This window comes from Electrona antarctica (genome assembly GCF_951216825.1).
Source record: "Electrona antarctica genome assembly, chromosome: 21".
In the NCBI taxonomy this organism is placed as follows: Eukaryota; Metazoa; Chordata; class Actinopteri; order Myctophiformes; family Myctophidae; genus Electrona; species Electrona antarctica.
In genome coordinates, this window is record NC_136802.1 from 22595469 (window position 1) to 22616195 (window position 20727).

At 42.6% G+C, this 20727-nt stretch overlaps 2 protein-coding genes across 4 annotated transcripts in view; one reads left to right on the top strand and one right to left on the bottom strand.

Moving 5' to 3' along the window:
* txk (TXK tyrosine kinase) overlaps positions 1-20727 on the top strand; it is a 49506-nt gene that overhangs the window by 19651 nt on the left and 9128 nt on the right. For 2 of the 3 annotated variants that reach the window (XM_079490838.1, XM_079490840.1), the window contains exons 1-8: positions 13278-13529; positions 15749-15999; positions 16635-16671; positions 16836-16920; positions 18066-18203; positions 18488-18552; positions 20244-20303; positions 20595-20649. In XM_079490838.1, coding sequence (XP_079346964.1) covers positions 15987-15999; positions 16635-16671; positions 16836-16920; positions 18066-18203; positions 18488-18552; positions 20244-20303; positions 20595-20649 — 453 coding nt within the window. In that variant the 5' untranslated portion in view covers positions 13278-13529; positions 15749-15986. Of the gene's footprint in view, positions 1-1138; positions 1196-13277; positions 13530-15748; positions 16000-16634; positions 16672-16835; positions 16921-18065; positions 18204-18487; positions 18553-20243; positions 20304-20594; positions 20650-20727 lie in introns of those variants that run through there. The other variant, XM_079490839.1, reaches the window with a different exon arrangement.
* tec (tec protein tyrosine kinase) lies at positions 384-11615 on the bottom strand (the record flags this gene model as incomplete). The annotated part of the gene is made up of 17 exons (XM_079490830.1): positions 384-1486; positions 1692-1849; positions 1965-2083; positions 2815-2879; positions 3690-3909; positions 4446-4617; positions 4862-4936; positions 5156-5289; positions 5808-5890; positions 6162-6216; positions 6696-6761; positions 7457-7668; positions 9831-9871; positions 10234-10362; positions 10730-10811; positions 11065-11169; positions 11478-11615. The coding sequence occupies 17 exons, from the start codon at positions 11613-11615 to the stop codon at positions 1400-1402; spliced, it is 1941 nt and encodes a 646-aa protein (XP_079346956.1). The 3' UTR covers positions 384-1399.

Here is a 20727-nt window from a genome sequence, read left to right on the forward strand (position 1 = left end):
GATATGTCGTAGATTCATTTCCAGTATTATCATCAAGATGAACAGACTTTCATGTGTAACGGGAAAGAAAAGTATTAACAGTAATATCATTAGCAACAAACGTTACATCAACAGCAATAATAACATGAGCAATTACAGAAAGCCAAACAAATACACGAACAGAAGCACACCCCCAAACACCCCCGCCCGTGCCCCCATCCGGCTCTACAGCATACACACATGTCATTCGTACAAAGTTCAGTTTCACCTGTTTTCCTTTACACAGCTATCTTCTCACTTATATATATATCCATTATCCCTACACTGAGGTCCTCCACTGAATACCAATTTCTCCTTTAATTTTTGTTATTAATTTACTTTGAGTTGGGTTCTGTAGCCCGTTAACCCTGAGTGTAATTATACTAATATATTCATTGTGAACCCAAGTAGACCTTAATTTCTCCTTTTATGTCCAATAATATAAAGCTTTGAAAAAAAATAAAAATAAAGTGTAGACATGTAAACACAGAAAACGACAAGACTTCCAACATTGAGGTTTCTTTTGTAAAGCAATACCTCAGATGGAAGGGAAATCTCCTGCTTTACAGGAGGCCCTTCCACCACCAAGTTTCTGCTAAAAAAACAGAATCTTGGTGTCAGTGACATGACACCAGGTGGGACCTGTGGTCCCCCCAGACAAATGGTTTGTACTATTTTTTTTTAAAACAAAAAGAACTTCTGAAAGGGTTATGATATAATCCAAAAGTCCAAGAGTTCTCAAAATATTACCAATATTAATCCTTGATTCCTTGTATATATCCTAATAAACGTAATAGCACTTATTCAGTCAGGCATGAATCTAAATAAGATTCTCAAAGTGTTACAGATATTCATTCAGGTATAAATACAGATGTACTTATAGCACATAGAATAAAGCTATGAAAAAGAAAATAAAAACATTTCCAACCCCCTACAGTCCAGTTCCGCAGACATCACTCACACACACACACACACACACATACACACACACTGTTCCCTCCAAGTATAACCCAGTCTAGATGCAAACACGAATCAACATACATACTGAATATCTGTATTGTACTGTATCAGTGATGCAGACAGAGACCATTAACTATTGTCTCCTACACTGTTCACACAGGAGCAATCTGGTTCAAGTGAATGGCTGGACGACGACATGTGTGAGCGCCACCTATTGGTAAGTAATTGGGAATACTGCAATGACCGGGTATTTGTCTAAATAGGAAGCCAGTTCGAAAAAGAATGGTTACATGAGATGAGCCCAACCCTGAGTCCAGCTTGTTATTGTTGGTGTCTGTAAACACTTCTGCACTTCCATGCAGCATTCTAAGGTGCAGGCGTCTTTCTATTGGCTGGCGCCGTGGTGGTGCATGGTGATTGGTCAAGTTTGTTGACGAGGGGCGTCGTCCTCCAGGGCGCTGGAGATCATGTGACACACCTGAGAGAATGACGGACGCTCCTCTGGTCTCTGGACGGACGGAGAGACAGACAGACAGACAGACAGATGCATTACTGGAGCATTCAGCTGGGTTTGCATGTTGCATTAATATGCAGGATTGACTGACTCTTCAACCAGGGTTGACTGACTTCCTCATAGTTTGACTCTGAGGAAGAAGCTCTTAGCCCACGTAACTTTATTTTCATGAAATAATCTCCTGATTAAAAGGTGTTACCTCGTGCCAGCAGAGATGCATGATGTCATAGATGGCGGGCGTGGCCATCTTGGGCCTGTAGAGGCGGTGACCCTGGGTTACCAAGTCGACCACCTCGTGATTCTGAGACTTCTCGAACGGCATGCGACCCTCACTGAACACCTCCCACATCAACACACCTGGACGCGCACACACACACACACACACACACACACACACACACTTTTAATACTACTAACAGTCACCGTAGGGGTGCAACAACTGATGATCAAACTAACCAATTTAGTACCGTACCAAATGACCAGACATCAGACTTGCTGCTGTATCTACAGAAGTTGAAGACTTCGGGTGGAGACCATTTCACAGGGAACTTTGCTCCTGACGACATGATATACTGGTCATCTGACACATACCTAGAGAGCGCGCGCGCGCGCGCCGCACACACACACACACACACACACACACACAGGGTTATTATTGCGACAAAATGACCAAAACTAGAAATTGAAATACATTTTTAAATGAGGCTTTGCGAAAAAACGATAACAGAAACGGTATTGTGAACTACAATTTGATGCGATGTGATATGCCCCATACCAGACAAACTAAAATTAACACTAAAACTAAAAACAAAGCCTTTAAAATAATAATAAATACATGTTTTTATTGATTAGCCAATCCAGGTTCAATTAAAACTAAACCGAGATTGAAAACAAAGACAAAAAAAGAGTGTAAAGGGCCCTTAAATCAGTGGTGGAAAAAGTACTCAATTTTTTTACTTAAGTAAAAGTATCAATACTGCAATGTAGAATTACTGTAAAAAAGAGGTCCGGAATTCAAAATGTAGGCTACAAAAGTATTGTACATACTAAAGTGAGAAATACTCAAGTAAAGTACAAACACCTCAAATTTGAATTGTACTTAAGTACAGTCACTTAAAATTATTGGAATTAGAACATTAACACTAAAATTGCTTAACCCATTTTGGGCGGGAACCCCTTTTGGTGTTAGCATTATGTTATGCTTTAGCTATTGAAAAATTGAAGAACGACTGACATAGAAACATAGCTTTTTCAGAAAACTGTCAGGATGTAGAAGACATTTATAGAATCTGATCTCAGGTCAAAATGGGTTGATGGTTTACCTGGCCATGCCAAAATCCGACACCTTCACCACCAAGGCATCATTCACCAGACAGTTTCTGGCTGCCTGGAGAGGGAGAGAGAGAGAGAGACTGAGAGAGTACAAATAAACTGATCGTGGCTTTGCCATGTGTGACAGCTCACAATGCATCGCATCGTGACGCATTTTGAGCATGTAGATCAGCTATTTTCAAATGGCCGAAATATAATATTGGGCTGAAGTGGGTAATGCATGCATGTTTATTTATTTTTTACTAAAGTTTTCAAATAAATGTAGTAAGTAAAAGTATAACATTCCCTCTGAGATGTAGTGGAGTAGAAGTTGTAAATACAAACACCTCAAAATTATACACTTGGCTTTTGGCCAAGCATGAAAGTTCCTGTTATCGCTGCTTGCAGCTATATATAGGCTATATATATATTTATTTATTTTTTTCTTTAAACAAATTTTCACGTACAAACAACAACAAACTCTTCAAATGGGATTTCAGATAATGGTCCTGGCAGAAAATCACGTAAGTGTTTTTCAAAGTGCTCAAAAAGGTTACAGGCGTATGCATAGGTTAAACTTGTGTAACTTAGATAGCATTTTATGTAGACATAGCACTCTGTATATGCATAGTTTCATTATAGATATTCCACTGTTAGTTTCTTAGCTTATGTATGATTCATATTATATATCACCTATGTAGACGTACTGCAGCGCGATAGCTAAGCTAACAACACTACAGAGCTTAAGAACCTGATGTTAGAGGGCAGCGATCCAGGAATCCCGAGTTGGTGTTGGCTAGACCTCATTCTCTCAGTAACTAACTAACTTAACTAGTACTGTACTTGAGGAAATGCACAAATGATGTTACTCCATCACGCCACTGACCAGGTCTCTGTGTATGAAGTGGTGCGTCTCCAGGTGCTCCATGCCCAGCGCCACGTCCAGACAGACGCTCAGAGCGTGGTCCTGGGTGAGGCCGCCCCCCCGGTGCTGCTGGACGAAGCCCAGCAGGCTGCCCAGCTCCATGAACTCTGTCACGATGAGGATGGGCCGCTGCTGCGTGCACACGCCATACAGCTGCACCAGGTTGGGGTGCGACATCTTCCTACAGTACATAGGGGAGGAACACGTTACATTACATTACTGCTGCCTGATGGACAGTGGTAAGTAAAAGCAAGTAAAAGTTCCGGAATTAAAAATGTACTTGAGTAAGAGTGCAAAGGTATTGGTATCGAAATGTCCCATTTCAAGTTTTCAAATGTATAAAAGAAAATAGCCAATCTACAAGCTCACAATGCAATTTATGCCTCTGAGATGTAGTGAAGTAGAAGTAAAAGTATTGCAAATTTGGTTCTCCCCAGAACCAAATGGCGTCATTTGGTTCCATATTGTTTGTATGCTGTTAGAGTTACAGACCTGTATGGGTCAATTTAGAACCCCCTCAAGGAACCATCACAGTCCCTGGACAACCACTATGAGATACACTGGTCTAATGCAGGTCATATTGGGGGCCCTTGAAATGAAAAAGGCTGAGAATCACAGCACTAGTATCAATAAGACTATTGATAAGCCCACATATCGTATTCCTGGGTTTTTGAGGGAAATTGAATTGTCCTTCGTAGAATGCCCATCCATGCTTACATCATGACTTTGGCCTCTTCTATGAAGTCCTCCTCCAGCATGGCTCCCTCTCTGATGAACTTGATGGCCACTTTGTGCTGAGCTCTCCACATCCCCAGACGCACCAGACCAAACTGACCACTGCCCAGCTCCTTCATGAACGTCAGCTCACTGGGGTTGATCTCCCACTTCTCTGGAGGTGGAGAGAGAGTGTGTGAGTGAGTTCTGTCATTTTGTATTGTAGTGTAGTAAGGCCTATTCATAGTGGTGAAGAGGTGACCAGCGAAACGGTGGTTAGTAAAAGCAGAGAGATGTGTTGTGTGAGCGGTGACCACCACAGCGTGACGTCACGTTGTAGTTTTCGGTGGTCACCACCTCTTTTGGACTCTGAATAGGCCTGTAGTCAGAGGTGGTGTGTTGTTTAGTGTAGTTTTTACCATAGCTGAATCCTGCAGTGGACGGAGCACAGTGGTTCTGGTTGCCAACCGCATAGCGTAGCCTAGCTGCTAGACCTGTACAGTACACACAATAGAAACAATATGGATATACAGTATCTTTGTGCAAATGAGTACAGTGTACAATTTGTGCAAGTCAGATCAAGTGTGACATCCCGTCTGACTACGTGTCCGCTGAGCAGTCGGAACAGTGACGCGTGCGTGCGTGCGTGCGTGCGTGCGTGCGTGCGTGCGTGCGTGCGTGCGCGCGTGTGCGTGCGTGCGTGCGTGCCTTACCTGCAGCATTATGTTTATGGTAGTCTATTAGTTCAGGTATGGAGTTGAAGATGTATTTCTCTGCCAGGTAGAACTGTGGCGGACAGCTGTTTGTCTCCTTAATGTGGTAATGTTTGATCGCGGGTCCTGTTTCACTGTACAGTACAACACACAACCAGTGGTGGACAGTAATGAAGGTTTTCGAGTACTACACTGAAGTGCATTATTGACTTGACAGAGCAATGTTTACTTGTAGTAGACTAATATTTGACCAGGGGTATCTATACATTAACTCAAGTACTGGGGTTGAGTACTTTGACTGTGTTGAAGTGTGTTCCACTGCGCAACACATGACAACATTCAGCCACTAGGTGTCACTTTCACAATACTTCTGTCACACAAGGTTCACTATTTCCCCATCACTTCCTTATTCCACCTTTTTAAAAGCTCTGTCGATGTATTGCTTTCTTTGTATTAATACAAAATGTCACGTATGACATTATAATACATTAGTTAAGATCACATTAATGTAGATTACATAAAGATTATGGCTAAGGCTATTCTAATCAAATCAAATAGTCTAGGGCCCCTTATCCACCAGTTCTAGTACTGGTTCCGTTCTAGATTCTTGGAACAGAATCAGACAGACAGACAGACAGACAGACAGACGTACCCAGCGACTGTCTTGGAGTACAGTGAGACAACGTAAACTCCCTGACTGCTGGAATCTCGGACGATGAAGGCTCCCTCTTTGTCCTAATAATAATAATACAACTTTATTTATATAGCACTTTTTAAACAAAGTTACAAAGTGCTTGAACAATCAAAACGGCAATAAACAACAATAATGCAATAATGAAATAACGGTAGAAAAGAACGGCCATTCTGTAAAAGTAGGTCTTTAGGAAGTACTGTGATGAATATGATTATAATAGTACAACAATACTGTGATGAATATGACTATTGATACTACATGCAGGGGAATATAAATATATTACGTTTAGTGTACAGACAATGAGAATCTCACCTCCTTTCTAAGCAGTTCCTCTGCCTTGTTCCTGTTGACATGTTTGCTGTACCAGCTACGACACAATACATACACAAACAAATAATAACACAGTTACTTAATGTTAATGTTTTCAGGGCGGCTGTGGCTCAGGAGGTAGAGCAGGTCGTCCAATGATCCCTGGGTCGGCGGTTCGAATCCCGGCTCCTCCTGTCCACATGTCGAAGTGTCCTTGGGCAAGACACTGAACCCTACATTGCCTCCAATGAGTCGGTTGGTGTGAGCTTGCCACCATTGGTGTGTGAATGTGGGAAGTGAGGACGCTGGCGTCGACTGTTCGCCGCTTCACCTCCCAATGTATGAATGAATGAACCATTGTAAAGCGCTTTGAGCACTTGGAAAAGCACTATAAAAATGCAATTAATTTACTCCAAAGATAATTTCGTGACCCCCAGGTTGAGAACCCATGCATTACTTACTACTACTGTATATGACATTAACGTTATATTAGATCAGATAACAATGCATTGCAGATTTCATTGGGCGTTCACTCACCCATACTGCTGGAGGTTGCCAGACACCTTCTCTGTGATGTAGTTACTGGGAATATAACCCTCTTCTCTGTGAAACACACACACACACACACACACACACACACACACACACACACAGAGAGAGAGATTGATGTAAATGTATTATCCATAGTGCATACTGCACATACAGTACTGTACATGCATCACTGTTTCTCAACATGTAGATTCAGTGTAGAGATATAAAAATGTCGATCAAATGGGGGTCCGTATATACTGTAGAGATCCTTGACAAAACATTGCATCACTGAACTAGACTATACTATACTGGCACCCCAATCTATACTGTAAAACCCTCAGTGCTGATTTAACTCAGTGTACATGGTACACGCTCTCAGAGTTACAGACCTGTAGGGCCCCTGGTGGAAAATTAAGGCCCGGTCCTAACCTGTGCCCTCATCAAACCCTGTACACTCAAGACACTGCCACCGCTGCCACCCTTAGATCTCCATATATGGAGCTGACCTGTTCTGACATTCCATATGTTGATCTGACCTCATCAAACCCTGTACACTCAAGACACGCTCCATATATGGCCAGTGCACGAGTATATACGGCCAGTGCACGAGTGACCTCGCCCTTAGGTCGCTTCTCGCCCCCAGGCGTCTTACTGGTACATTTCCTTAAGTAAAAAGGTGGTATTGCGTGCGTGGTATTGAGTAGGTGTTTGGTCACTCACCCGTACTGGTTGCGTGCGTGGTATTGAGTAGGTGTTTGGTCACTCACCCGTACTGGTTGCGTGCGTGGTACCAGTTGACGTCACACTTGTCCAGGATGACGTACTCTTGGCCCTGGACCAGGGACAGGTCATGAGGTTCCCGACCAGCGAAGTCGTACAGCGCTACCACCACCAACTCTTCATCCTCGCTCGCCTCCTCCTCCTCGTCATCCTCGTCGTCTCCTTCCTCGGGGATTGACCGAGGGATGGGAGGAGGGGGCTGACGACACAGAGAGAGAGAGAGAGATAGTGATGGATACAATGTTGATTTTGACGGCACATTTTGATTTCGTTTTAGTCATAGTCTTTTGAATACAATTTTGTTTTAATTTTAGTCATATTTGTTTTAGTGTTAGTCTAGTTTTAGTCGACTAAATAACATACGATTTTAGTCGACTATATCTACAGTTGATTTTGTCGTCATTAAAATGCATTCTGGTGTAATGACAGATTTTACACTTGGTTGCAGGCTGAAAATAGCCGATCTACAAGCTCACGAGTAACGATGTGTTGCGAGCTTGTAGACCTGCTATTTTCAGAGTGCAACACCCGAACACAACCAAACATAAAATGATCTCTTCTCCACATAGTCCCTCTCTAGCATTTCAAAATTATTTGTCACTATATTTAGTCATTTTCGTCTGTGGAAAAATGGTTGTAGGCATCTCCTCTAACTTTGCACACCACTTCTTTCTCTGGTAGTCGGACGGTTTCCAGGAGAGAGTTTTGCTAAGTTGCACTGTAACACAGCTCTGTTCATACACTTCGCCATTCCCTTTCAGTTGTACATACATTTTCTTGAATGTCGGTTATTTTGGTCCGCATTTGATTTGGCAATGAAATGCATGTTTTCTCATGACTTCAATGGGATCTATGCACACACGTCCTTTTGGAAAGAACTTGGGCCCTTCCCTACTTCCGTCACCGGTGTTACCAGCGATTCTAATGAAGGCTCTGTTCCATTCTGGCCAAACAGAGTCTGCTATTGTTCATGTCACTGGAAACACTCTGCTACACTAGTGGGTTTCAAAGTGTTCCAAATGGTCCCGTATGGGTGTGGTTCCATTTGTACACTCTCAGAGTTATGGGTGTCCTTAAATAAATACCACTGCACAGAGCCTTAATTAGTATCATCAGTAACACCTGTGAAGGAAGTAGGGAAGAGTTATTCTGTGTGCATATATAACCAATTGAATAACAAATCTGGAGAGAGAGAAAAATAATCTTTAAGCCCAGTTCTGCATCTTTCTTTTAAATACGAACAATAGATAGTTGTCTGTGACATAGACGCATAAAGGACACCATATAGCGCATAACCTCAGTGAGGTGACAAATCCCTGGAAGGAGGATGTTCCCTAGCCCGTCTTTGGCCAGACTGATAACGTGGATTCACTCACGCTTCCTCCCCGGTATCAGTCTGGACTTCGTCCCATAGGCAGCTTAAGTGGGCTAGTGTTTAATTTCTACTTTCTACGTGAGCGAGCTATGTTGGATTTAGTCTATATCTGAAATAATTGTTGTTTTGAAAGTACCACAGCATGTATGTTACATCACCATATACACATGGACCAATCAGAGGCTGCTTTTCACTGTTGTACGGACAGCAGTTGAAACGCAGTCACTGATTGGCTCCGATCATTTTCTGATTTTTCCAGCTTCCGCATACTCTGCTTATGGGGCCGAAGTCCAGACTCATACCGGGGAGGAGGCGTGAGTGAATCCACATTATGTGTCTGGCCAAAGCCAGGCTACATGTCCCCAATCCCCACCCACTTTCACTGAAGTGAGTGGGGCCGGGACTTTCTGTGCCTTGCTCTGAGGGATTAAATGGTTAGAGAAACACTTCTGGCATGCATGACTGTCGCTTCCTTTGTAATGTCATTGCAGCCTTATGCCAACCTGCATGGAGTGTCCATTCTCAAGCGAGCTGTCACTTACAAGCTGCATTGTTGACGCTTGTGTTGCAGAAACACTAGCAGGATTAACCAGTCCAGTAGGGTACACAAGTTATTATTATATTTGACAACAACATTCAAATCCAGGTATCATAAGGTGTAAGCAAAAGGAAAATAATGGGCTGCTCTGCAATACTTTGCAGTTGTCGACGACCTGTTCAAAGTCAAAAGTCTGAGGCGTGAAAATAATTAATTCTTGTCAAAAACGTTCAAAATCACTTTTTTTAAATTAATGCTATATCACGTTTTTAATCGCTTTATATCGATATGAAACGGACTCGTTAAATCTACTTTTAGCCCTGGCCTGGTCGCTAGGCAACGCCTTGCTCATCCCCGCCCGAAGTACTGGTTTAACGGTGATCTCTGAACGCTGTTTTCTCTGAAACTATGGTGCTGTGCGTGTGCGTGTGCGTGCGCGTGCGGTTACCCTCTGTTCTCCAGGGATCGGGGGCAGAGGTTTTCTGGAAACTAAACAAATGAGGAACAGAAAGACAGAGAAAGAAAAATAAGAACATGTGACGTTTTGTCTTCTCCATTTTCCTGACAACTGTAACATGCTATTGTGAGTGTGCAATCATGCATGCATGAGGGGTTGAGGGCAGGGCATGCTTGCAGGAATGCGGGCGCATGCGTGCCTGTACTTGGATGTTCTATACTTGTAAGGACCAAATGTCCCCACAAGTTTATTAGAATTTGAGAAAATGTGTGTGTCTGTCTGTCTGTCTGCGCACGTGTGCATGTGTGTGTGTGTGTGCCTTGCATGTTTTCCTCTGCCGTCGGTGTCTGAGTGTGTGTGCATGCGTGTGCGCGTGCGTGCGTGTGTGTCTTACTATCTCCAAACAGGTTGTACTCTCCGCAGCCCAGGGCCCGTTTCTCTGTCTGTCGGCAGCACAGCCACACTCCCTCCAGCCAGAACTGAGGGTGGAACTTTGTGGCGATCAGAGAGTTGTCTTTGATCTCTGATTGGACACACACAGATGGCATAATTATGATTGGCCAAAAACAGGAACGTGGGCGGAGCTTAGTTCATTACTCATCAAACAGCAATGAACAGGTAAAGAAGGCGTGTTAAACACACGCATTATGCAGTGGTGGAAAAAGTACTCACATTCTTTACTTAAGTAAAAGTATCAATACTGCAATGTAGAACTACTCTGTTACTGTACATGTAAAAGTCCGGAATTCAAAATGTAAATCGGCATCAATATTACCAAAAGTAAAACTACTCATTGTGCAGAATGTCCAATTTCACAAGGTAAAAATATATAAGTAAGTCATTTGAAAATTGAAAATATAAGTTATTTGAAAAATAGCAGAACTTCTGACCTTCTTTGAGACTCTGTACCCACACACTCCTGCTGTCATGAGTGGGAGCGAACACGTAGAGGAGGCCTGAGTTGTACACCACCTACACACACACACACACACACACACACACACACACACACACACACACACACACACACACACGCACGCACGCACGCACGCACGCACGCACGCACAAGTGTGCATACATAAGTGAAATGATGCATCACCTAAATACTCACAAGGGGTGTGTGTGTGTGTGTGTGTGTGTGTGTGTGTGTGTGTGTGTGTGTGTGTGTGTGTGTGTGTGTGTGTGTGTGTGTGTGTGTGTGTGTGTGTGTGTGTGTGTGTGTTACCTGGAAGGGGTATTTGTTATGACATGGGATGATTTCACCCCCATTCTTAACGATCTCCACACACTTCACTCTGCTCAGATCGATGGAACCCCGCCTACTGCGCTTCTATACACACACACACACACACACACACACACACACACACACACACACACACACACACACACACACACACACACACCTTCATCAGTATACCCATATTATGGGCATAAAAGGGACTCTCCAGTCTCCATATACTGACGACAACAGGGATCTCTATCTCTACGTGAGGTTCCCAGTTCGATCCCAGGCTCCCCCAGAGTTACTGTCGAAGTGTCCTTGAGCAAGACACTGAACCCCTAATTGCTCTTGATGAGCAGGTTGGTGCCTTGCATGTTTTCCTCTGCTGTCAGTGTGTGTGTGTGTGTGTGTACCTCTCCTCTCTCTTCATAGTAGCTCAGTGTGTGTGCCGTCAGGATGAACAGTCGTTCCTTGTAGTTCATGGGAGAGGTCCTCTTCTTCTGCTGTGAGCGCTTAATCAGCGTCTCCTCCAATAGCAGCTCCACGCTCATCCTTGGCCCGCCCATGCACAAAGCCCATTGGCTTAATTACGTACTGCCTCAGCACTCAGCTAGACTGGAGGAGAGGGGGGGTGGGACCTTTGTTAGTCCAGGAAGACATAGGCTCGATCAAAGATGATGTGGATATTTGTGGATAAATATCGTCTTAAAGGGGAATACCTTTCGTTTTTAACTATGTCATTAATATACCTTAGAGTTGTTAAATATATATATATATATATATATATATAATACAAAAGTCCCCCCCCCCCTTCTGTTTAAGTGTCTTGCTCAGGGTCACAACCGGTGGTGACCACCTGATTACTGTTTTACACCTGTTAAACAGCAGGTATGTGATGTGAGAATAAAGTTGATTGACACCAGGCTAAAAAGAACTATGATGATTCTGACACCAGGCTAAAAATAACTGATGCACAGCCTGAAGGTAACATGACATCTAGCACCATTCATATGAACTATATATGCACAGCCTATATGTGCCCTCTATCTAGCACCATTCATATGAACTATGATGCACAGCCTATATGTGACCTCTATCCAGAGCCGGACTTACCGTTGGGCTAGGGTGGGCTGAAGCCCGGGGGCCCCCGACTAGGGGGGCCCCAAAAAAAAAATTATAAAATTGTAAAGTGAAATCCAATTCAAGTGAAATGTGTGTATTGTTATTGTATTTAGTTGTATTATGGTTAAACCATTGAGAGCTTCTGCCTGCCTGCCTCTCTTTTTAGGGGCCTGGGTACCCCAAAATGAAAACAAAATAGCCCAAATTTTTTCCGGCCTCGCGGCTGCGCCGCTCGGCCAAATCGCGGGACGCACGGCTTCGCCGCGCGCCCCAAGGGGGGCCCTCAAATTTGCTCCAGCCCGGGGGCCCTCAGCAAGGTAAATCCGGCTCTGCCTCTATCTAGCACCATTCATATGAACTATGATTCAGGCATTCAGATGAGTTCCTCTATGAGTTCCACATAGAGGAAGTGAACCAACAATTGAGAGAATTAATGAGTAGGCCTAGCTAGAAAATAGAAGGATGTGGCATTGTGGTTTGACCTTGTGAGACCCATACCCTGAAGAAGGCATTTTGTTGCCCGAAACGTTGGTCATCTTTAAAATAAAAGGTTTTTTGCATCACACCTTGTGAGAATAATAATTATAGGCCATTTACTAATATATATCCCTTAGGATGTTTGATTGATTGATTGATTGATTGAAATACTTATTAACAGTTTGCAGAATTACAGTACATTTCAAGCACAAACTCAATACAAAGGCTGTTAACTGTGAGTGGACGACCCAATTAAGCATTACACTTGTTTCCAATAGGGTCCACCATGTTCAATTCATCAAAAACATTTAGAGACGTACAAATAGACACTTCTATATAGACAAAGAACAGAACAGGAACAGTTTTATGATTTTTATTTGTATTAACTGCTTCTTAACAAATTTCAGTTATTCATTGCGCTTTGCTTGTTATGTATGTTTAAAGGAGTCACACGATTATTGATCACGTGTTCAATACATATGCTACCATGGGCAGTCCCGAATTCCAGAACGCACGCGCGTTGCTTTAATGGACTGCACTGCATGGTACATTATTTGATACGCCACTGGCGGCTATCCCTCTTTTAATATACCGGTAGTAAAACATGACTGTCTACATAAATAATACGAGCGTCATGATGTGAACCATCAACCATTCCCATGGCTATCCCTCTTACAAACTTAGCAAGGACAAAACGCCATGAGGACTGGTCGACTGGACAACACGCTCGCACCGTGACGCGCACGCCGGTCGTCTTCAACAACAAAGTCTACACGCACGATCGACGCACCTCTCTACTCTACTCTACTCTACTCTACCTACTTCAAATTAAAAAGATGCGCACGCAGCACTCGCACGTCTTGAAGGTAAACTTTAGACCAGCGCAGAGTAGGCCTACAGTCCCGAACGGGGACCCAAACATGCAGTGGTGTAAAGTAACTTTATACATTTACCACGTCCTACTTTACTTGAAGCTAAGTACAATTTTAAGGTAGCCTGTACCTCCTTCCTGGCTACTGGAGTACTTGTACTTCACGTAATCTCGGATCCACATTTTTGTAGATTTGGATTATTATTACAAAACATACATTAACCACTTCAGCCTTTTGAAAATATAGCCTAGGCCTACATTTGAAAACCTTAAATGGGACATAGGCCTATTTGCTACTTTACATTTTGATGCCGATACAAATTACAATACTGTGTACTGTACTACTTTTACTCAAGTAAATGTTGAATTCACGTTACTTGTAACAGACTAGAGTATTTCTATATACTTTTACTTAAGTTAAAAAAAATGATAGTAGACGGCAGGCCTATACTTTTTCCAAATAAACGTGACAATCGTGCCTGCTAAAGTGAATTTAATTGAATTGCTTACCGTCTGCCATTTGTTGTCCCCATGCAGAGACACACACAACGTGTCACGTAGGAACAGTGAAGTCAGGATTCAGTAGAAATGACTGACTGACTGACACTAACATAGACTGATAGATAGAAGACTTGCACAATAAACTGAGTGACAATATAATAGAAAGAAGGAAGTCTAGAGACCGCAGCAGGGGGGGGGGCTTTGTCTAGAGAATGAGAAGAGAATTAAGCCACACATCGACCATAAGGAAGTGAATAATCGTGCGTGTGCTATAGTGGGTTAAGGTTTAAGTCCCGACCCAACTCATAAGGAAGTGTCATTTATGTGAGCTCCCTGCAGAGCAGAGCCTCAGCCAACTGTGGGACCGTCCAAAAAATGAATACATTCATATTTTATTGATATTTATTTCTTTATTGAACGTCTGCCAGTGTTTGTCTTTGTCTAATAAACATATAGAAGATAACTAAGGTAATCACTCATGCTATTCTCACTGATGTGATTTCATGTTTGTTTTCATATCACAGCTGGTAGCGACCCCTAGAGGCCATGTTGCTCAAAATAAAAGAATGTGTGAACTGACACATACTGTACATGTACATGGGAAGACCTGTGGAAGACCCACAGGCTGGCTGACTGACAGACATGATTTATTACACATGTGTTCAAGAGGGGACTCAAGGGGAGTACATTGAATAAATAAATGTATTACAGTTGTTGGGTGGCTCAAGGGTATAGTGGCCACTGGCCAGATGTGAACCTCAAGGTTCCAAGTTCGATCCCAGGCTCCCCCAGAGTTGGTGTCGAAGTGTCCTTGAGCAAGACTCTGCACCCCTGATGAGCAGGCTGGTGCCTTGCATGGTTTTCTCTGCCATCGGTGTATGATTGTGTGTGTGAATGGCCAGAATGGGTGAATGTAATGCACAATCTACAGTAAAGCGCTATATAAAATGCACCATTTACCATGTTTTACCATTTGTATTGAGTAGACATCAAAACAGAGGGTAAAAAGCACATACATGCACAGAGTGAAATCGTCATTATTTGATCCATTTGTACTAAGCTGCCCCCCCCTCTCTCTCTTTCTCTCTCTAGAGACTAACTTTGACTAACACTAACACAGTTTGTTATATAGCTAAACATGTTGTTTTTGCTGATTTTTAATTTACCAGTTGATTTATGTTTTATTTATTTTTATTTTTTGTTTTGATGAATGGTTATTTCTTGAAAAATGATATGCTTTACAATATAAGCACATCTTTAGCCAGACTGCATCAATGAAGCTAGTCTCAACTCCTTGCAACAAAACAGTTTAAAGGCCATTCCACACCAATGCAACTCATTGCAACTGCCATTGGGGATAATGGTTGCAAGATGTTGCATGTTGCACAGAGTTGCATTGGTGTTGAGTCGACTGGCCTTTAGATATAGTTTAGTCAGGGCTTTATACTATAGGCCCCCTCCTGTTTTCACTATACAATAAATATCTTCTGTGATTTAAAAAAAATATATATTTTGGGGGTGTCACGCCTGAAAAGGTTGAGAACCACAGCTGTATATAGCAGGGCTACGTGTTTTCCTGTACTGAGTCACTGAGGCTCGGATGTGGTTTATTCACGTCGTAACTTCCTTTCTTTTCTCTCGCCCCCTCTCTCTGTTTCTCTCTCTTTCTCTCTGTCTCTCTCTCATTCTACACTTCTTTACCCACTCTTCTAGCTCTTCTCGCAGCTGTCATGAACTCCTCCAACTCCTAGCTTTCTTCTCTGTTGTTTGTGTCAATTTCCACCTCCTTCACCCACTCTTCTCGCTGACCTGGCTGTAGCATCTCTCTCTCTCTCTCTCTCTCTCTCTCTCTCTCTCTGGATGGATGGAACGGTAGAGCAGGGGAGGATGTGAGGAGGAAGAGAGGAAGACCTGAAGGAGAAGAACAGAAAAGACGAGAGGAGAGACAGCCATGATTCATTCAGGTAAGATTGCACGCACGCACGCACGCATAATGGCCTCACGTTGTAAAGTGTGGCACGTGTGAGTATATGTGTAGATGCAGATTCCCTAGCTTGTGTATCCATGCGTTTGTAACAAAGTGTCAGACTCAGAAACGAACGGAGCTGCACACACGCAGGATATAAAATACCCATCTAACATAAAATAACAACTGACATAAAATATATTTAAAACTACAGCATAACTAAGATCATATAGAAGGTATCTACAAGCTCACAACAGAGATAACGGCTATTTTTGCTATTTTTGTGACCTTGTTGAATTGAGCCCCAGACTAATCCATATTACAATACAAAACTAAAACTTAATAAAAAATAATAAAAAATAAACTAGACTAGCAAAGACCTTCACCGTCGTGTGCTCCTCTGTTGGTTGAGAACAGGTGTTCTAAATATTATAGGTGGCCCGCCTGCGGGTAGAGTGGAATTTATATGTATGTTTTATTTATGTTTTTATGTAGGAAAAGAAATTGGGCTTTTTACTCAAGTCGTGACCCATAAAAATTGGTCCATGACCAGTGCCCTAGGCCTAGTACAGTAGTTCTCAAACTTTTAGCGCCAAAGATCCCCAAATTGATTTTTGTTTGTCTTCCATTCAGATCACTCCACACTCTGCTGCTGTGCATTCCAAAGCAGGTACGCGAGCGAGTGCACGCACGCACGCACGCACGCACGCACGCACGCACGCACACACACAGATTTATTAATTATTGATTGATGTAGATATTTATCAGTATAGTTAATCAATAATTGTATAGTTATTGATTCATATATTGACTGATTGGTGGATGTGTTTCCAGGGATATCAATGCCCGTGTGAACGTAGAGAGAAACTCCTCCTCTCTGTGCTTTCATAGCAGGAGACGTCCTGGACACGCCTACAGGGTACTACACTGTGTGTGTGTGTGTGTGTGTGTGTGTGTGTGTGTGTGTGTGTGTGTGTGTGTGTGTGTGTGTGTGTGTGTGTGTGTGTGTGTGTGTGTGTGTGTGTGTGTGTGTGTGTGTGTGTGCGTGCGTGTGCGTGTGCACACGCACACGCACAGCCTTTTCCACGGCCGGTCCCGCAATGTGGAATGCCCTACCTCTTCCCATTCGCTCTGCCCAGTCCCTGGGTGTTTTGAGGAGCGCTAGCCCCTCCTATATACAGGTTTTATGTTTGTCTTTAGTTCAATGTTTGTTTTAAAAACGCCATTGACAATGAAGGGAAAATCTATGTCATCTTGTCCCTATAACACAAACATTAAATGCAATTAACAATAAAGAGAATTTAATGTTTGTTTTGACACCGTTTGTTTTACATCATCATTACATCACCTAATCATTTTTCTAACATTTATAGCTGCTCCAAGCTATACCGAATTCCCTCCTCGATGTTGTAAGATGATAAGAGCGCCCCTCACTTCACACGGGTGTGATTTTTAAATCTCTATTTAAAAACACTAAGACCCATTCTTTCTCCCTGGCTTTTAATGTTGCTTGTGAAGAGAAGAGAGTCCGCACACAGGTTTGCTCCAATGGTGTTTTCTTTTATTGAAACACCATAATATAAGACACAACGTTTCGACCGCAGGCGGCCTTCATCAGGTTCCTTCACTGTACTTACCTTAGTCCAGCACCAGCCAGGAACTGGATGTGCGCAAGCCACCTGCTTTTTTAACCTTTTAATGTTGCTTGACCATGTATGATGTGTAGGCCTACTGTATGTAATTTTTTGCTTTTGCTTCAATTCTTTTCTTCTGCTCCGTTTGCTAATTTACGTCATTTATATGTTCTTGTTCAGCACTTTGGATTCGACCTCGGTCATTGTAAATGTGCTATTGTAAATGTGCTACTGATTTGTGGGATTTTGCAGTAAATCACTTATTTTTATTGCTTTATTATTATTTTTTGTAGATATCTGTTGTTCACAATACTCTAACTCTCCACAAATCACGGGTGAAATCTCGTCTTGCGAGACTTCTGGACGGGAATCTACTCAAACACTCAATTGTGCAATTAAAGCATAAAATGTGTGTGTGTGTGTGTGTCAGATTAACAGGTCCAACAGGAAAGCGCCCCCCCCTCCTCCTCCACCGGATTATGAAAATGATAATGGTGAAGGCTTGCTAAGGGTGGTTGCTATGTACGACTTCACAGCCAAAGAGAATACAGACCTGACACTGAAACGGGTACGCACGCACGCACGCACGCACGCACGCACGCACGCACGCACGTACGCACGCATGCGTGCGCGCATAACACGCACACACACACACACACACACACACACACACACACACACACACACACACACACACACTGCTTTGTTTTAACCTGTACTGCACTTTGACCTGTTCAAGTTAAACGTGCTCACCCTGTAACTGCAATGCAGTAGATGAAGTGTGTGTGTGTGTGTGTGTGTGTGTGCGTGTGTGTGCGTGTGCGTGCGTGCATGCGTGCGTGCGTTCCACAGGGTGAAGAGTACATCATTCTACACAAACAAGACCAGCTGTGGTGGAATGCTCAGGACGCACATGGGTAGGCTGATCTAAGATCCGTTCTATTATTATTTGTATAGAGCACCGAAGTCTGACGTCAATATTGTCTCCACCGTCCGTCCGTCCGTCCGTCCGTCCGTCCGTCCTTCCGTGTGTGTCCGTCCGTCTGTGTACAGCTAATCTCCGGCGCACACACTCCCTGGATGCCAACAACGACTAACCTCTGCCCATCTGTTCCATTTCTCATATTCCATCCCGATTGGCTAATATTGGCTTCCAAAGCTTGCAGGATTGGTTCCTTTCAAACAAAATGCCGCAAATCATGAACACATCGTGCAAATTCTGTTAAATTATACACACATTCCCACTAGGCTGATGAAAATGCAGAACACATGCCACAAAACAGCCTCACGGTGGCGCTATAACAGGCCAACTCCTGTTTTTACCTATAACTGCAACGATCTGTGTACAACTTTGTATGTTCACTCCCTAGAAGCCAAGGAAAAACCTTTGCCCCGCAATTTTCACATCTGCCTGTTATAGCGCCACCATGAGGCAGACTTTAGAAAAACACATTTCTTTATTTTAGGTTGACTTTTCTCCAGAGTCCTCGGAAGATAGGCTTAATGCCTGGAGAACAGATATTCAGGAGGATTTAACAGTGGAACAATGGAGTACGGCTTGTGCACAAGCCCAATCCCAGACTGGGAATACTCGTCTAAAACTTCTACAATACAATTGGCTTATGAGAGTGTACATCACACCAGTTAAACTTAATAAGTATAATTGTAATATTCCGGATGTATGCACCAGATGCGGTGAAGATAGAGGCACATTGTTCCACTGTCTATGGTCCTGTCCAAAATGTATGGAGTTTTGGGGGAAGGTCGGGCAGGAAATACAGAAGATTTTGTCAATAAATATTGTACCAGAACCAAAGTTCTTCCTGCTCGGTCTATATTCAGAGGGACACAAGATAAAGGTAATGAACAAATGTTTATAGATATATGTATTTTACAAGCTAAGAGAGTGATAGCATTGACCTGGAAGAGGCCAGACAAACCAAGTATTACACAGTGGTTCAGGGAATTGTCTTTATGTTTACCTTTGGAAAAGATTACATACATTCTTAAGGACAAACAAGAAATGTTTCAGGAGGTGTGGGGCCGTTTTATAAGATATATTAAGAACAATAAGTTGTCACATTTAATGGATGAAGCTGAAGAGGAGTAGTGCTGTTGTCGTTTTTCTTTTTTTGGTTATTGTTGTTTTGCTTTCTTTGTATGAGTAATTGTCTTGTAATGTTCATTGTTGTTTTTTGTATATTTGTATTGTCATTTGTGTGGAAAAAGGAAAATCAATAAATACATTGTTGAAAAATAAATAAATTGTAAAGCTCTATATTCTGATAGTAATCATTGCTATAGTCAGTGTGTTTGTGCAGTAACAGGAATCTCCCAGTCTCTACAGCTTTTTAGTAATCAGCAACTACATTTCAGGTGGGAAACCAATTTCATCCAGTCTCTCTCCTGGTTGGATGAAATTGTTACCCTGTTCTGTAAATGGTGACAGAATATAGAGTTAAGTGTTAACACTTCATTTAACAAAGAATATGAGTGCACAAATGTAACTGACCCTGGGTGCATTTGGTTGCATTTGTATATTGTCAGAGAGTTACAAGTGGATAAACAAGTAGTGATTTGTGTGCGCTGTGTTACTGACTCCTCCCAGGAATAGAGGTTTCATTCCCAGTAACCATGTGACAGAGAAGAACAAGATAGAAGTGAATCGGTGAGTAGAACCACGTGTTCAGTGTCCACTAGCTGTTCAAAATGTCAAAATACAAGACATCTGGTGTAAATATTTAAATTGTACGGTAGGTAAAATATACAACGATGTTGAAAATGTTAGCAGGTTTAATGTATTACATATGTTCTTTGATGTAGTGTTTTTTTTTGTTTTTGTTATGTCTGTTGCCAAACAAGATGATATCGGACTGCAGTACACTGTATCTGAGGTTGACATAATGTGTATTAAATAATAAGGTATTTTTTATTAAAGTTGCTGGTTTAATCTCTTCAGGTGGTACTGCAAGAACATCACCAGAACAGTGGCAGAGCAGCTACTGAGACAAGAGGTGTCTGTCTGTCTGTCTGTCTGTCTGTCTGTCTGTCTGTCTGTCTGTCTGTCTGTCTGTTGGGGGCACTTTGACTTT